A 19,788-nucleotide genomic window follows, 5' to 3' on the forward strand; every position below is an offset into this window, starting at 1 on the left:
TTTCCCTATACCTGGCAACCGCTAGGTTGGTAAACCGCGCGACAACCGAGCATAAATCGCTGTCATGTGAAAAGGCTCTAAGCTGGATGATCAAATGTTATTGCTACGCATAGTAGCGTCTTTACACACCGTTATACTTGAACTCAGAGAAACTGGCAATTTACTTCTATAAAACTGTTCAATAAACTTCCTCTAAAGACTAGGCATCTGTAAATCAAAGAATTTAAAAGATCTATCAAAGCTATTCTTCTACAAAAATGCCTCTATTCAGTTGAGGAATTCTTAGTATAGCCTTAATACAATATTTGTTAAGTAGCACGCCTTCAATACTTACCTATATTTAAAAGTGTTTTATGACTTTAGACATATTGACTGGTGTAAATGTTTGTTTGACGATTGTTTTAGCATGTGAAAGTGTTTCTGACAATAAAAGTGATTTGATTTGATTTATCTTGTGGAAAGGGTAAATGGAACCCAGGATTTTCTTTCCAGTCCGCGACTATAGAACTTTCCTACTTCTAAAGCAGTTCTATGCCTACACTTCTAAGCAGTTCCTTATTTTGGAAAAACTTCTGATTTTTTAGATAATTTATTTGATAAATCAATTTGTTGGTAATTTGTAGGATTATAGTAGTCTTATGGTGGATTTTACCAAAGCCCATGTGACTGAATAGTCTATATTCATTTGGCAGCACAGTTGATGCAGCATTGCCAGATTCACCATATTCAGGCTTGCATGTGAAAGTTGCAATTTGACACAATCTGGCAACGCCGATGATTAACAGGTTATTAACAGGTTTTCAACCTAAGTTTAGTATTAAAAATTCATTGGAGTTGGTCAACAATATAAAGCATATTCCTGTTCTATCATCTTATAAACTTGTGTCATTTGATGTTACTAATTTATTCACTAACATTCCGGTGGAAGAAAGTCTTGAAAGAGCTGAGGAAATAATGAAAGCCTCTATAAATGATCATACACTCAGAGAAGAACTGATAGGATTGATGAAGTTATGCACTCAGCATAATTATTTCAAATTTAACAATAGATTTTTTGAACAAAGAGAGGGGTTGGCAATGGGGTCACCTCTCTCACCACTCCTCCGGAATTATAGCTGAATTATTTATGGATAAGTTAGAAAGTAGAATAATTGAAAATAATAATTTCAAAGATAAAATTGTTTACTGGTTTCAATATGTTGATGATATTATTTTCTTATGGAAAGGAAGTAACAGACAACTAGACAATTTTCTCTCCTATCTGAATGGATTACATCAGAGTATAAAATTCACTGTAGAGGTAGAACAGGATTGTGTATTGAATTTTCTAGATTTAAGAATAGATCATAGCACTGGTTTTCACAAATTTTCTATTTTCAGAAAACCAACCCATACTAATGTTATCATTCCTCTTCATTCTTGTCATCCTATTTCTCACAAACTTGCTGCTTTCAATAGCATGGTCTATAGAGCACTAACAATACCTATGAGCCATCATGATTTTGATATTGAGATCACTAAAATTAAACAGATAGCTGTCACAAATGGGTATGAAGAATAAGAAAGTATGGTGGACAGATTATTAAGTAAAATTAATAGACAAATTTCAATCAATTCTAGCTTTGTAGGCTCAAACTGTGAGGAGAAGACTTGGATAACAATCCCATATTTAGGCCTTGTATCTGATAAGATAGGTAGGGAATTGAAGAGGAATGGATTTCATGTTGCTTTCAAGACCAAACCGATTTTAAATAGTCTATTTAGCTGGAGTAAAGACAAAATTGATATTTGGGATAGAAGCGGGGTGTACAAACTCAAATGTGATGATTGTAATGCTTGTTATGTGGGTCAGACTGGTAGAAGTTTCAAAAGTAGAATTAAAGAACACATCAGAGATTGGAATAAACAAAATGGGGAATCTAACTTTGCAGAACATTTGATAACAAATAATCACAAGTTACAGTTAAGGAGAATGTTGAGTTTCTGCATGTTAATAACAAAGGCAGATCTTTGAATATTCTAGAGGCTTTAGAAATAACAAGAGTAATTAAGGAAAATTCCCAGTATAGTTTAAATGACCAGATTCATTTCAACCAATACAACACTACGAATTTAGTTTTATCATAAAATTGTAAGCATACATTAGTCAATAGTTTTTCCATTTACATATCTGTTTTATTATCTTTCACACTTGTTTTCTTGGTTCTTATTTTGTACTGAAAGTAAATTTTATTATCATGGCGATTCTGTTGCTTAAGCCGCCATTTTGTCACACCGTTGAGTGGGAGGAGACTGTCTGGCTAGGCCAATGGCAGGCGTTCATGCCCTCGACCAATAGCAGTACTCGCCTACTAGTATAAATTCTGCTGCTCTTGTATATAGTTTTAGTTTATCAGAGATTGACAATGGTGTAATAACCGAAACCGGTATTTCTAATTATCAATAAATCAGTGGTTTTTTGACAATTTCTTAGTCTTTTTCATTCAAAATGAAATATTTCATCTTAATTATATAAATTGATCATGAAATTATTGAAAAATATAATTTATTTCTTAATAAAATAAAATTGATTATTTTAATCGAGAATGATGAATTAATATTACATCAATAAACCTGTATCAGCTACCGTCTATAGAAGGCATTGACAGAGGTTCGGTAACGTTTTTCTCCTATCTTTCTCCACTGCCGTTATAACGTGGACCTCACTATAGTAAACCAGTAGTATCTCAATTTGTTTTGATAAATCAGTGATTTCAACAATAACTACACCTGGTTGCACAAAAGTCTGTTAGCTTTTAATCTCGATTAAATTAATCGAAAACCAATCAGAGAAGCCTTCTTTTCAAAAAACCTTCTCTGATTGGTTCTCTTGGCATTTAATCGCGATTAGAGGGCTTTAAAAGGCTTTTATGTAACCGGGTCCTAGTGGTTTTCATAGTGCTTGAGAATGAACCGCCTGTGAATGAACACTCCCCTAACAACAAATGTTATTTATTTTCCTGCCGTATAGTGAGGTCCACGTTATAATGGCAGTGGAAAACATAGCACCACAGCCTTGTGTAGTAGATAGCTGTTTCCAGTAGATCTGATGTAATATTGTTTATTGTTTTTGAAGGGACGGATTCAGGGATACAAAGGTTCAAAGAACCCCACACGTCAACCGAAGCTTATTGTGTTCCCAAGTAGAATGTTAGTTATGCAAACCAATACCTGTGTCCTTTACAAGAACCAGCAGTTTTTCCCTATACTAACATCCCATTCATCACCTGGTTGCTTGTCGCAATCCAGTGTGATATGCTTGGCAGTCTCTTCAGACTGATTAGTCATCGTGACCTGGGTGAGTTCCACTCCTGGCCTTCTTTGAAGGTCCTTCCGCTGAGGAAGGGGCGGCCAAGTTGCCTCTAGGGCGCCCGACGCCCGGCCACCCTCGACTCAGCCTCTTGACAGACATTTGTGCCTGGAGTTTCACCCATCTCTGGTCTCTTGGGTTTTTCTTTTTGCCCCTCCGAAACTCTGCAGGGTCAAGAGCCTCACCTCTCCCAAGAAGTTTTGCCTGAATGGCCGCCCTTCTTTGAGCAGTAGTGAGTTTTGGCCTCTCCACCCACAAACTCGTGACCCAAGTGAGTTCCACTCCTCGTCTTTTTGTAGGTCCTTCCGCTGAGAGAGGGAACGCCAAACTGCCTCTAGGGCGCCCGGCCACCCTCGACTTAGCCTCTTGACCCACATTTGTGACTGGAGTTTCACCCATCTCTGGTCTCTTGGGGTTTTCCTTTTTGCCCCTCGGAAACTCTGCAGGGTCTAAAGCCTCACCTCTCCCAAGAAGTTTTGCCTGAATGTCCGTCTTTGAGAAGTGGTGAGTTTTGGCTGTGGGTAAATTCTGGTTTTCAACACATTCTTGAGTACGATGTTCGACTCAAAGCTCCCCCAACCCACATGGGGCTCTGTTGTACTAACTTTTGTCCATTCTCCTTAATAATATTGATTTTATTCGTCAATAAAAATATGATTTAATATTACACTTTCATAATGGATTTTATATTTTGATAATTAAATTTCTACGTCGTTCAAAAACAATGTGGCAACACTACGGAACTAGAAAATGATGATAATGCTTTGTCCAATGACCGAGAAGGATAGCAGCATCATGTTAATAAGGTGCTGACTTTATAACTCCATATACCTTATTATTTATTCATTTTGCCTAGAGTGACGTCCACGTTATAATGGCTGTATTTGATTGACACTAGTGTTGCTATCCTTGTCTATAATTCAACAAAGCAGAAAGCGGAATCCCTTTCTAGCTCCAGAACGTTGCCTGATCGTTTAGAAATATAATTAACAGAATATCTAATCTTAATTATAGAGATTTATCATTTAATTAATTGAGAACATATTTTCTTAACGAATTAAATAGTATGATTGATTTTTTAAACAAGAATGAATAATTGATATTACATCAGATATAGCCTACTGGTATCAGCTATCCTCTGTGGCAAGGCAGAGAATAGACAACCCTGTTCTCCTTCCTATCTTTCTCCACTACCATTATAACGTAGACCTCACTATACCAATGTTATTACATCAGTATCATTTGTAACATGAATGAATGAATGTATATTATTGCTCCCAACCTTATTCTGAGTAGACAAGCAGGCTCCGGCCTCTATCAGTATCTTGACCACTTCAGCATATCCAGCCCTCGACGCACACATGAGTGGCGTTTCGCCTTCCATCTGCGTGTCGTCCGAACCACCCAAACAGGCGCCGGCACTGATGAGCAGGCGCACTATATCGGTCAGGCCCGCTTCGCTCGCCAGTGCCAGAGCTGCAGCAAGCCGATGCGGTTGGTCGCAGTCGTCTGCGGTTGCGGCCAGAAGTGTTTCGACAGTTGAGAGGTCTGCGGCTGCAACCGCTTCCAAAAGTGAAGACTGCTTCATTGGTGGTGGCTACCAAAATAAGTAATCAATCAAAACCATGAAATTGATCAGGTGCCAACTGAAATCTCTTGACACCAGACCTGAGCCAACCATGTTTTATTACCCGTGCTCCGCAAGGTTCTACTTTAAAACTTGAAAAACTGAAAACTTGACGTAATGAAATCTTGAAGAATTGGAAATATACCTATAACGGTATATTTAATAAAATAACCTACCGGTTAATTAAAAATTCATATGCAAAATTTCAAGTTAATTATTAGTCCAGTAGTTCAGGTGATGATGCGACAAACATAATTTTTCTATCCCGTTTAAGCCAGTTCTTTCCTTTATTAAAGTATAGATCTATCAATCAATCAATCATATTTATTTATTCATCAAATGTACAAGTACATTGAATATTGTCACATACACATGTTGTCACATAAAACAGAGAAAATCAAAAGAACAAAACATCACACAAATACAGTCAATGTCAAAATAGAATAAAATTACTCCTGAACAAATTCCTGAAAGGAGTACAAAGACATTCCCACCAAATAGTCCTTCAGATGAGCTTTGAAACATCTTATATTTTCTATGGTCTTCAAATTATTAGGCAGCATGCTAAAGTATCTATCACCCATATAAGTTGTCCTCTTTTTAAAGATTTCCAAGTTATGTCTTTGAACAATTCTTCCTGATCGTGTGTTATGACAATGTGATTTACTATTTCTCAGTTCAAAATCAGTAGATTTTCTATAGTACATTATAACATCATTAATATATTGCCCATAAATTGTTAATATGCCTAGCTGGGGGAAAATATGTTTAACAGAGTCATTCCTTTTGATTTTCATAATAATTCTTAGTGCTCGTTTTTGTTGAATTAGTATTCTATCGAGATTTCTCTTGGATGTGCTGCCGTAGATACATAGACCGTAAGCTATATTCGAATGTATCAATGCATGGTAAATGGCTACTAAAGCGTTGAGACCGCACACATTGGACATTCGCCTAAGAGCATACAGGCCTGGGGATATTTTTTTTAACCACATCACAGACGTGATTGTTCCATGACAGGTGTTCATCTATCACTAATCCCAGGAATTTTGTGGTAGTCTTTTGCCTAAACTTTTACCTTCAAATTTTATATCTGGACATGAAACATTTCTGCTCTGGTTTGTTGAGAACGGGACCACTGCCGATTTTTTGGGATTCAGGAGAAGATTTCGGCCATTAAGAAAATTATTGATGGCTGCTAGACCATTGGCTGATGTTTGCTCCACCTCCTGTACTGACTTACCCGAAAAAATAATATTAGCGTCATCCGCATACAGGCAAACAGTTGCCTGTTCATGAATAACCTTAGGTAAACCCTTAATGTGGCAGAGAAATAATAAAGGGCCTAAAATTGAGCCTTGCGGAACGCCGTATTGAAGACTTTTGAGATCAGATCGATATCTTATTTTATAGTTTACTGATGGAGTCTCATCTATACTCTCTATTTCAACATATTGTTGTCTCCCCTTCAAGTAAGATGCTAACCACGATAGCTCTTTCCCCAGCACTCCCATGCCCTTGAGTGACTCTAGCAAAGCATCATGATTAACACTATCAAAAGCACGTGTGAGATCCAGGAATGTACCCATCACCTTATCTCCCTTATCTATCCCATTTATAAGTGAGCCAATGAAATCCACACCCGCCGTGATTGTCGATTTATTTGACCGAGACCCATGCTGTTCTCTGTCCAGCATGTTGTTGGTTTCTGAATACCTCACAAGCTGATCATACACCACCCGTTCCAATATTTTTGAAAATACTGATAGTACTGAAATTGGTCTAAAGCACTCAGGATCTTTGGCATTGCCTTTTTTAAATATTGGAATGGCTCTGGCTATTTTTAGAGAATTGGGGAAGTGACCTGATAAAAGTAAAAAAATAAGAGAAGAATTTATTATATGAGTCAATGGCTCAATTATTGTTGGTAAAACATTTCTTATAACTGCCATTGGAATATCATCTGGCCCAGAAGAGAATTTACTTTCAAATGTCATAATAACTTTTGTCAATTCATATGGCAAAACTTGTGTGAACTTGAATCTCAAGGGGAAATAGCTATTATTTTTCAAATCATGATTATTAAACAGAGGTCTAGAGCAGTTTGGAATATTAGGAACTACAAGGTTTTCAACTGCCTCTGTAAAAAAATTATTGAAAAGATTACAGATTTTGTAAGGATCTGTAACAAGATCTCCGTCATCCATAATGCTGCCAATATTAGAAAATTTAGATGTGTTTTTACCAATCTCAGCATTTATCATACTCCAAGTTACTTTGGTTTTATTACTGGCTTCTGTGATTCTATCATCAAAAAACCGCTGCTTATCCGCCTCAATAAGGTGTTTCAAAGCATTTTTCTTATTTTTAATTTGAACTTTTAAATCCTCTCCCTTAGTATTTCAAACAATCTCCTTATTCAAGACATACAATGTGTCTCATTTGTATTGAAAACAATTATAATTTGGAAAACAAGTAACAAAAAAAGAAAAACAAAGAAGAAACAATAACACCTTAGGTATTCTCAGTTTCCCAGACAAAATTCTTCAGACCTATACGTTTCAAACAAGATCTTTGAGGTTAGGTTTTTGTATCTTCAATTTTTTATTGTTTAAAATTTTCATTTCCTGCTCTATTAGAGGTTAAATTTGTTTCCTTTTCTCTTGGAACTCTGTATCGAAATCATGTATGACCAACCTCTTAAAAAAAATGAATTTGGATTCATATGAGGGAAGATGTTGAAGCGACAGAGTAACATTTGAAGAGTAATTTTTTCATTTCAAACAGATGCCTAATAATGAAACCTACTGTCAAATTATTCTTGTAAGATAAATATTCAGCTTTTGTATTATTATAATTTGTAATTTTCCAGTGGTTTATTACTTCTTGTTATTAGTTTATAATAAGCTCTATATTTCTTTTTCTATTGACATGTTTACTGTACCTAGTTGTCCGAACTCACTGCCGGCGCACAATATGTTCTTTGCCGGTAGTGTCATTTATTGTAATTGAGAATAATTATTTATTCTATTAATTTGTATATAATAATTTTTATGGCGAATTGAATGAATAAAAATAAAAATTTTATGATAGAAGCTGCTGTCAAACATCTGTTATTTGTTGGAAGCCTCTCGCTGATGACGAGCAACATGCACAACATGCATGACGAGCTTGGAGGTACACACATGTTCATCACACTTGGCCACCCTGAGATTCGACTAGTTTCGTTTACTTCTATCATCACATAGATTAAAACTAATATTATACAATAGATGGAGAAGAACAAAAATTAAGAAGCAAAAAGAAGAACATTAACTTACTCACCGTAGACGGAGTGATGGAAAGAGGAGGAGAAGGCGAATATGTGTGGGGAGGAGGAGGAGAAGGTGGTGCAAAAGAAGAAGGAGGAGGAAAGGATTTAGGAAGAGGAAAAGTTATTGCAGGAGGAGAATGAGATTGAGGAGGAGGAGAAGAAGAAGATTGAGGATGAGGAGCAGGAGGAGTCGATGTGAGAAGAGGAGAACTAGATTTTGGAGAAGATGATGTAGGAGGAGGGATAGGTGAAGGAGGAGGAATGGTTAAAGGAGGGAGAGGAGAAGAACTGCCAATTCCAAAGTCTTCTGAGTTTAGTGTATTTGTAGGTATCTGAAACACATGGAAAGAAATGCTATTTATTATTGAAATCAGCAACAAATTTTGAATTTTGTTAATTCAATAATTTTCCTAGATTTTCATTAGTGTGGTACACTGTTTCCACAATAGTGTCTGATTGGAAATTATGCCGCTTCCACACTATGCCGAATGGGGTCGATCGACACTGTTGAACAAGTGTGGACATGTCGCCCGGCTTTGTCGAATCATGCCGGCCCGAACCGAATTTAACCCGAATCAAGTCGGTTCGGATCGAGGAAGTCGAATCGAAATCAGTAGTGTGGACGTGTTGAACAAGGTTGCGCAACATTTCACACTGTTCAATATTTATTTAATTGAAAATTATTTTAAGTTTATATTATTATATTGATATTGCTTGCTTTGGAATTTTGAAGAGGTGGCCCCCAATGATACGTTAAGCTGCGTACACATATACGCTCTTCCAACCCGCACCGAGCACGCTCCTCCCTCGTACCGCCCTCGTTCCTCCATCGAACTACAGTCGCGCCGCCCACGCACCCATCATGAACGTTACGGAAGATGTTAGATCTTCTCGCGTTCCCCGGTCGAACCATTGTTGCTCCCCGGTCGATCATCAATCGCTCTGCTGGAGTGACGTTCGGTTGCGGAGCAGAGCGAAAGTCTGTACGCACCTTAAGAATCTCCTGTTGCCAAAAAACGCAGAGTTACTGCAAGGCGCCGGCTCACTGGAATAGCTGAGCTGAATTTTGTGTCTTGTTTGATGATTACTGGTGCAATTTTACTTGATATATTTTCAAAATCGGAATTATTCATTCTAAAAAGTTCAGAAAGCCTACGTCACATTTGTATTCTAAGTTCAAATCATCAACATCATTATGCAATAAATCCTTCATAAATTCTTCAGTACTATACTTTTTTCTGCCTCGGACAAGGCTGGGTCTGACCCAAAACCTCCTTTGGCGGCGACGAAGGCGATCAAGCTGACTTCCTGCAACTGCAATGATAATTGCAGCAGCCGCCACTGCAGCGTCTTCCGAGTCACTCGTTTATTCATCAACTTTAATTTAAATTCACTCTACACCAGCGTGTGCCGCTCGACTAGTCCACATTTACGGAGGTATGTGGACAAGTCAAAGTCAAATATCGAACGTGTTGATCGACACATGTGGATCGACTTTGTCGATCGACATAGTCTGGACGAGGCTTTCGCCGTTATCCATTATCAACAATGAGAAAACATAATAAACTCAACAACTGATTTTACCTCCTTTCCACTGAAACACTTTCACATGATTACACAATACCACTTATTCAATAATATCACAAACATTTCAATTCAAAAATGAAACATTCAATCCCATTATTTTCTTTCAAATTTCAATTTCTGTGTATTTTTAATTTAAAGAGAAGCACAGTTCTTCAAATATTTCATTTCTTTCCTTCGAGTTATATCGATATACTCCAACAACAGAACACTCATATTGATCAACCTGAACAAAAAGACATCTTCTATTATCAATCTGCTTACATTGCATCATTATGTAAACCAAATGACTTCGTCCACTCAACACAATTTTGAAAATGTTTGTAAATTGAGAATAATTCTTCATAAAAAACCAAACCAATTGTAAAGCTCTTATTACCAATGAATTTCTGCTCTGCTGGACAGAAAAAGGATAAATAGAAATTCAATTTTTTTATTCAACAAGACAAACATATTGTTTACAAACATTTTTTGTTGATCGCCCATGTGGACCTCAAGAGACTGTATTTGGGTCGACGAGCTAGGAGTCGACCAGAGACATTTTAACCAATAGATCAATAAGGAACTGTTTTGGGCTTTAGGCCTGTTGTTCCTTTCCCAATCATTCATAGTTGAGAATGATATCGTATCTATCAATGAATAATATAGTATACTTATACTAGACTAGCCGGCAGGCTTGCTACGCTTGCCTTTTTTTCTTTGCCGTAATTATAAATTCTATCAAAACAATCAACTCAATTCAACTATCAACATCAACTCAACTCCAACTACTCTGTCTCCTTCACCTGAAATATTTCTGAATCCTCCATCAACTTCCTAGATGTCAATGTAATCCTTTCCAACTCCAATACCTTATCCACCAATACTTTCACCAAATCCACCCACACTCAACAGTTCCTACACTTTGAGAGTTGCCATCCCTACCACATCAAAAGATCCCTCCCACGTTCCCTCTCAATCCGAGGCCAAAAAATTTGCAGTGATCCCCACCATCTTGAACAGTACCTCAAAAAACTCCACCAATCCCTCTTGAAATATAACTTTCCTGAACGGTTGTTACAGAAACAAATCTCCTCCAAAACTGACACTAATCCAACCACAAAAAATTCCCAAATCCCACAAACTCCAAAGCTCTGTACCACCTACTTCCCTGGAATTGAAAACCTCAAACCTGTCCTTAAAGATCTGTTCCATGTCGACTCCTCCAATCCCTCTACCAAACACCTTTTCCAGTAGCCACCCACCCTCATTTATAAGCAACCTCCCAACCTCAAGAAAATTTTCAGTAAAAACAAATCACTCACCTCTGATGAAATCCCAAATCCACCTGGTACCCTACCTTGCAAACGCCCCCGCTGTAAAACCTGTCCTATCACTGATTCTTCCATCTCCTTTACCAGTCCTATCACCAACTACACCCACCAAATCCAGTAATTGCATCTACCTCCTTTCCTGCAACTTCTGTCCTGCCTTCTACATAGGTGAAACCACCACTGCCCTAAACCTCCGGATCAACAATCACAGGGCTTCCTTTAAAAATAATACTTCCCTACCCATCCCCACCCATGGCTCTGAGCACAACAAGAACTTTGACCAATGCTTCAAAGTCAAAGTCCTTCCACCCTCCCTCCCACAGCCCCCTCCATAGATGTCAAGACGAAAGAATTGGCTTTTATTTGGGTGCTTGGTGCTGCTTCCAGTCCTCGTCTCAACAGACAGCAATATTACCATAGCTATCAACTCTAAAAAAACTGTTTAATTAAATTGGAATAAATTTCATATCATAATAAATTTCACAGCTATCAAATATATATTAAATGTTCAATAAAAATGAAAAATAAATTTCATTCAAGTTCAATTCTACAATTCCTTTCTCCAATTTTAGTCTAATTGTTTTTTGATTGCTAATTTTAAATCTCCTCCTTTCTATCAATTCATAAGCTACACCTTTCCTTATTCATAACCCACTCAAATCTTAAATATCCCGTTTGTAACCGCCCCCTAAATACCCCATAATGTCCCCTGAATCTGTACCCTTTTATTGTTGAATTAAATCGGGTCTATCGGGTCTAATGACCCCATCCGTCTGCACCGCGTAATCTGTGGTCTCTGCTGCTACAATTGACTCTCCGTGCGTACTCTGTGGTCACGACCGTTTGATTTCAAACTGTAGGCTACCCACTCACTGCTCGGTTGAGGAAGGAGACTCAGTTTCCGAAAATTTCCGTTTCTAATGTAAGTTTCTAAGTGTTTTCAATCTATGTATATCTTGTGTCTCCTGTTTTAATTTATATTACAAACTTAATCCTCTGATGGAGCTCCAGCACACTTCAGTGTTGCTGTTCGTGAACACCTGAATCACAGCTTTCCAAATCAATGGATAGGCCGAGGTGGGCCAGTACCATGGCCAGCTAGGTCACCAGACTTAAATCCTTTGGATTTTTATCTTTGGGGACACTTGAAACCCTTAGTATACAATACTCCGATTGATACCATTGAAGAAATCCGATTAAGGATTTTGAACGGAATAGAAATGATAAAGCAGACTCCTGGAATATTTGAACGGGTCTGACAATCGATGAGAAGACGTCTGAACATATGCATTCAGAACAACGGAGGTCACTTTGAACATCATCTCTAGTCTTTTGGTATAGGTTTAATGTCATTTAGATATATTACTTCCAGATAAAAATAAGACTTTTCATAAAAACCGAATATTTTATTTGCAATCAGCTACAACTTATGAGTTATTAGTTCTCTCCTCATAAAACAGCAAATTTTTGTGGTGTAATATACTACATAAAAATACATTTTATTCAACTTTTATTTAAATTTTGTTTACACAGCTTACATCATTCTTTTCAGAATTAAATTCTCTACAATTTTAATTGTAAAAATTATTTGTTTACTGGTCATTAAAGAAAGTTATTGGGCATCAAACGTAGAAGTCTGTGTTTTTTACTTAGATTTTCTGCATATTTCAACTTTTTTCTCAAATACTACTCACACTACAGTTTCCAGACTAGTTTTATTCAATTTTTCAGATATTTTTCCATATGAATCCAGCATAAGTTTCTCAAAACTAGTCCCCAAGCAATTCAGCGTCGGTGTATTTCACCAGAGGAACTGAATTCCGGACGAAAACTTTCACCCTGTATAGCTCGCTAATGAAGCGTTTATGGATATATGTTTATAAGAATTTTTTTTCTCATTTTTACCTCTACTATCACGTATTAAATTATTCTACCATAATTATGAATCACCCTATATATAATATACAAATGATATAGATCGAGAAAAATATTGAGCACTACAAGAGTTCAGTAATATGAATAATTGAATAATTCCATAAACTTGAAATAATACAAAGTAAATAATTAAGCAATCATGCTACGAGAAGCATAATTGAATAGCTTTAAGCATTTTAACAACTGATGGAAAAAAATAAGATTTGAGTAATTGAAGTGAACATTTAGGGCCGGTTTCCGAGCTCGGGTTTCAGCTAAGTTCTAGACTTAAAACAGCTTGAGTCAGAAAATTCACTTTTCGAAACGGGGCGTAGTCATAGTCCAAGTTTATACTAAATTTCGAAAAACTAGAGAATTGAACACAAAATAAAATAAAGAGAAAATAGTGTAAAGCTTCAGCTAATTCGAATTAAGCTTACTTAGGAATTTTTCATTTCATCAAGGAAAAACGTTTCCAATTGAAGAAATGAGAAAATAAAGATTATCATAAAAACTGCGACTACGACCGGTTTTGGAAAGCCAATTTTCTGACTCCAGCTGTTAAAATCTAGAACTTAGCTAAATCCCGAGCTCGGAAACCGGCTTTTAATTTGTATTTTTTGTGATGAGAGATCCAAGAAATCGATTAACATTGAATCTTATGGCAGTGTTCACACATTTTCATTGTGTCAACGTAGGCACACTCCCATAAGATCCAATGGTAATCTATTTCCTTTCTACAGAGCATAAGTTCACTGATGAGCTTGAATAATTCAATGTCTACATATTTATAATGTTTGCTTACCTTAAACAAAAGAAACCTGCATATTGACAAACATGGCAGTTATATTCCCCAGTATTTACTCAACTGAAGTATCTACTCTACATATTGAATGTACTTTAGTACCATCATAAAGCGGCTGATCAATATTGAAAAGAAATAATTGAGATATGGATACACTATATACACTATATCACCACCACTACAACACAGGCAATAATTAATCTAGACAATTTATTTCAGTTGCACAACTAACAAGAAACGTTACGACTGATAGAAAAGCAACAAGGTCTACAAAAACACTACCACTACTCAATCGATACATTATTATCTTCTAACAACAAACGACGTTATAAACCGTCACACCACATTTTGGTTGAATACTGGGAACATTAAAAATTGATTGTTCCCCATCGGAGAGAGAAATATTAAAGAGAGAAGGAGAGGAAGGCCACAAAGAAGAAGGATAAGAAAAAGGAGGAGAGAGAATTTAATGAGACAGAAGAAAACAGATGAAGGATAAGAATAGGGAGAAGATGAATGAAAAGTAAGGCGAATGAAAGAGAGTAGAATGTGACTGGAGAAGGAATAATAATAGACAGGAGAAGGAGAACAAGAGAGAAGAGAAACAAAGAGACAACTTGAGGGAATAAATGCCAGAGAGGAGGAAAATTATAATAGGAAAAAATAGATAGGCAACTGGATGCAATATGTCGAAAAACAGTAAAAAGAACGAGGGGGTAGAAGAGGGAGAGGAAGAAGAAGAAGAAATAGAAGAATGTTGAGCAAGAGTCGAATTGTAGAGTGGAGTAGGAAACCAATACAATCGTTAATATCCATTATAGATGATTATATTGTCACGAAGCATTCTAAAAAAAGCTCAGTTCATTGGTTGTGGGGTTTTAGATAGAGCTATGACGTCAGGGTGGCTTCAAGAATTGATCGACCTGTCAATTGACCGTTTGTACGTTATAGTACATTCATTCACCTTAAACTGCCAGCATTGGTTGAATGAAAAGCGTTCATGTTATTCATGAGGAATTTCTTAGGTAATTTTATTCCTTATGAATAAGAACAGCACTTTTCATTTAAAAAATGTTTACAGTTGAAAATTGAACTCGTTATAATATATAATAAACTAGCAGGTAACCCGTGTTCCGCAACGATCTATTTTAAAACTTGACAGACTGAAAACTTGACGTAATGAAATTTTGTAGAATTGAAAATAGGCCTACAACCATCTTTGGTTAATTAAGAATATATATGCAAAATTTCAAGTTAATTAGTCCAGTAGTTCAGATGTGATGATATTAACATATGGTATAGACATTTTTCAATTATAATTAAGAGATTGGAATAAGAAGAATATACATGCTAAAAGACTAACTTTAAACCCTTAAAAACCACCCTTAGAGTTAAAATATTGCCAAAAGATTTCTTAGTGCGCCTCTAAAGGGCCAACTAAACATACCTACCAAATTTGAACGTTTTTGGTCCGGTAGATTTTTAGTTCTGCGAGTGAGTGAGTGAGTGAGTGCCATTTCGCTTTATATAGATATAGTTAACGATTGCAGGAGATAGGACTGTGGAACAGAATAGTGGTGAAACTATGATAGCGCCAGAAGTGTCTCAAACACAATAGTACGTACTACATGAACTTTTTGAAAGTGATTTGAAAACAAAAATGTTAAAACAACAGAACTGAAAGTTGTCAACCTTATCATTCTACCTCCATTTAGAGAGGCTTTTGTTTGAGCCGAATGTAAATCTATATATATCAAAATGAATGTTTGTTTGTTTGTTCCCTATAGACTTGAAAACTACTTGACATAACGGCATGAAACTTTGGGATTATGTTGTGTGAATATTGGGGATGGTTTCTGAACAGAAATTTTAATAGGGGGGATAATAATAATTATTTATTAATCCATTTTACAGACCCATTTTTTCGAAATTGTCGGCCGAGCGGCTACAGAAAAACGGAAAGATGATCATGATTCAAGATCATATTGTGATAATATGATTTAGCATCTAAAGTTACCAGCTGTAATAAACACGTCACCCTGTGATACATTGTGTACTGGTATTAAAACGGTAGTTTGGAGTTGAAGTGTAGTTGATTGGTACCAGCTGTAGATAATCGTTCCTTAGAAGACCTAAACAAATAATATTATCACTCCCCTATCATTGAGAAACTGGAAAATGTTGAAAAAAACTATCCACCTCATGAAAGAGAGTTGTTCATATTACATTCATTAATTACTGAAGAATGACAGAATAATTTAATTTTTTTTTTTTGAATTTAGCTTGGCTTATATTCATCCTGAAATGGAAGATGGAAAGAATATGGAATTCTGTGTGATTCATCGTACATAGCATATTTCCTGGACCATCTATTGACAATCAACAACTATGAAAACATTGAATTCATCTTTGAAACACTGATTTTTTTCAATTCAACACTTTACTGATAGATATTACTACCCAAGTGATTGAGAAATATTCAGTTTTCAGCTGTGAATAACAAATAGTGATTAGGTTTTTGATTTTGTATTAAATTTTTTCAAATAAGTGCAATATTTCTAAAGTTTTTAATTTATTGTGATTCATTTAGAGTATAAAATCAACCTTCAACATTTTAAATTATCATTCCTGGACCGAAAATCAAGTAACGAAGCAGTGTGTGATTACATAACCTTATTATTTGCTCTATTGACCGTTTGCTCTATTGTCAATTATCCTATGCTAAAGCAAATATGTAGAAAAATTTTCAATAATCAGTTTTTATTCGATCTTAGCAATAAATGGAAAGAAAGTGCATATTATCTTTAGTTTTATGACCAGCGACCCATATCAGATGTTTTCCACACATTGGTTGCGTTCAAAGCCACTGATCGGCGATTGAACGATGAGACCGGTGAGTGAACGTGGGTCTGAACGAAACACTGTTTGATCTAACTCAAAGACCTTATAGATGTATAGACTCACATGCAGCGCTGCAAGTACACTAGCGCTAGTGTACTTGGAATTGAAATCGGCCATTGAGGGGACAACCTGGAAGATTATTACATACTAAAGAGCTTGAAGATTTTTGTAATCTATAATATGACAAAAAATATTATACCTGGTGTCTATAAATAAATATCGGGGTTTTAACGCTTTATAAGATTTATTACATTATACTTACAGTTATAAATGATATGTCAAATGAAAGAGCAACTCAAACAGTTTTTGTTCGTTGGCACCAGTGCGCATGTGCGTGAAATGTTTCCGCGGCGATCCGCTAGAATGCGGTATAGCAAACATAGCGACTGTAACTGGTACTTCTTACCTTGATACACTAGAGCAATGGCTCATTCCTCAGTTGGAACAATATGAACTAGAGAACTACATTTTCCAGCAAGATGGTGCGCCACCTCACTGGCATAACGAAGTACGCGATTGGTTGAACGTAACTGTACCCGACCGCTGGATTGGCCGCAAGGGGCCCAATGACAGAGCTTGCTATGCGTGGCCTCCACGGTCACCCGACCTAACGCCATGCGATTTTTACCTTTGGGGTTTCATCAAGGATCGTGTGTATGTGTCTCCGTTATCAGCTGACCTCCTTGAATTACGAAAGAGGATTGAAGCAGCTGTTGCAACAATTACAGAAGACACACTACTCAACGTTTGGGAAGAACTCGGCTATAGACTTGATGTGTGCCGTGTGTCAAATGGTGCTCACATAGAACACTTGTAAGCTTGTATATAAAACTGTTTGAGTTGCTCTTTCATTTGACATATCATTAATAACTGTAAGTATAATGTAATAAATCTTATAAAGCGTTAAAACCCCGATATTCATTTATAGACACCCGGTATAATATCTCGCGCTACAATACCTCAAAGGCAGCCTTTAATTTCAAGTAAGAGCTAGCATTGGGAAGGCATAGGCATTGTAAGTTTAAACCTCTTCAAGGTCTTTGGTCTAACTCATAAGAAAAAATACTTCATATCCGGTTCGTTCACTGATCAGCTCATCATACTTTTCTTCCGATGCAAAAGAACATAAACAGAGTAGCTGAACGTAAACAGACATGGCTGAATACGAGGTTGTTTACAATTATAATGGACTCAATTATAATGTATTTGGGAGCACAGAAATGCATGATTACATAGATTCAATAACATTTAAAATATCATCCAAAGCATTTTAAACAACACCAATCACTTGATAGTTTTCTATTTTAATTGATTATACAATTGAATAAGTTAGGTTCTAGTTTTGTTTACAATATAACATCAGAGGAAACATCCGTCAGTCATGACTCATTTGCAACCGTTCAGCCACAGAATACATACAGAATGGAAGGTATCAATCTAACCAAGACTTGAGTGCACCAAGACCACGACACGTGACTGCATCATCTTGTTAGAAATTAAAATTACCGCTATAGACTATTACAATGCTACATTTTTTCAAGATGGCGGATTTTGGTGTCAGGATACTAGCCGACTTTCCATTCTGTGGTTCATCTGTGATCAGGTTTTTTACTGATCAGTGGATTTGAAAGCAAACATTGAAATGAGAAAAAAATTATGAAATAATAATAAGAATGTTACACTCACATCAGATGTATTTTTTGTGATCCACGCATGCTTCAAGCTACCTTCAACAGAGTCCCGTCCTCTGAAAAGCAAACGAACACACTGTAACAACTACCATTAAATTAAATACAAGTTTTATTAACAAAACACAGTACACTTAAGACTCATTTACTCATTCACTTAATTTGTTGCGTTTACTTATCTCTTGAATTCTTGCTTTTTATTTATTAAATTGTGATCAAGAATTCACTTGCCATACTGGTGTGAACAGTAACAACACAACAAAATATAATCTATTGTTATATCATGAAAGACAATGAGAACCCATGAGTTTCTTTACTAACCTTGGATCCTTAACGAGCAGTCGACAAATGAAATCTTTGGCATCTTCGCTGATTGAATCAAAATACTCCCTGTCAAATGAAAACGTGCCGTTCACCACATTTGAATAAGTCTCCTGTTTTGTTTCACCCAAGAAAGGCGATGCTCCACTTAACCTGCCAATAAAAACGCACAGGTAATGCTAATTTATCTGGAAAACATCAAGGTACAATGATACAAGTTTCGACTGGATTTACGACGTCTGAAAAAGATGCATTTTTCTGAATCTCGGAAACGTTTGACACTGGAAAAATGATCCAAATAAAAAAAAAATGATCAAATTTCCTACAACTTTAATGCTTTCCATTTTTGAGGCAAGGTTGACAGCTTCAGAAAATTACGCTGCTGGAAATAGTTAATTCTCCAAAATTTCCCTTAATAATCGAATCGATTTTTGCAACATGTATTTGGTAAGAAAAACAAATAAAATTTCAAACATCAGGTGATTTGATTAAATTCTCTGCATCCTGCCATCCAACATGCATCAACCATTCAGAAATTCTGCGCTTCAACACAACAGTGACTCGGCCCGCCGCAGCCACTACTATTTCTGGAGAAAGGTTTCTATATAGCCATTGGGAAATTTGAAATGAATTGTGCAAAACTGATACTAATAGTAGGTTTATATAAACGTGACATTGTTTGGTTTCTGGTTAGATGACTGTGTTGAATTTCTTTGAAAAAAGTGTCCTTATTATTGAAAATGTGAATTAAAGTTTTTATGAAAATCTGCTCAACATTCATTACTGGAAATATATTGAATAGTAGATTGGTAGGAAAACTCTGGTTTTTTTGTATTATGGTTTTAATTATCAACCTCTGGGCGACCGACAGAGGCTCCAAGACCGCCAATGACGTACCTCCCAACGCCAGTACTACCTACTGTAACCTACTGATTTAGATGACTTGGGGCCAATAAATAAATAAATATGCAAC

At 36.3% G+C, this 19,788-nt stretch overlaps 1 protein-coding gene across 1 annotated transcript in view; it reads right to left on the bottom strand.

The window, feature by feature from the left end:
• LOC111051931 (death-associated protein kinase 1) overlaps window positions 1-19,788 on the bottom strand; it is a 130,249-nt gene that overhangs the window by 99,011 nt on the left and 11,450 nt on the right. Inside the window, exons 5-8 of the mRNA XM_039435640.1 lie at window positions 18,816-18,968; window positions 18,493-18,553; window positions 8,301-8,621; window positions 4,632-4,946 (exon numbers count right to left, since the gene is read on the bottom strand). Of these exons, the coding sequence (XP_039291574.1) occupies window positions 4,632-4,946; window positions 8,301-8,621; window positions 18,493-18,553; window positions 18,816-18,968 (850 nt within the window). The remainder of the gene's footprint in view (window positions 1-4,631; window positions 4,947-8,300; window positions 8,622-18,492; window positions 18,554-18,815; window positions 18,969-19,788) is intronic.

Source organism: Nilaparvata lugens, chromosome 9, assembly GCF_014356525.2.
Source record: "Nilaparvata lugens isolate BPH chromosome 9, ASM1435652v1, whole genome shotgun sequence".
Classification (NCBI taxonomy): Eukaryota; Metazoa; Arthropoda; class Insecta; order Hemiptera; family Delphacidae; genus Nilaparvata; species Nilaparvata lugens.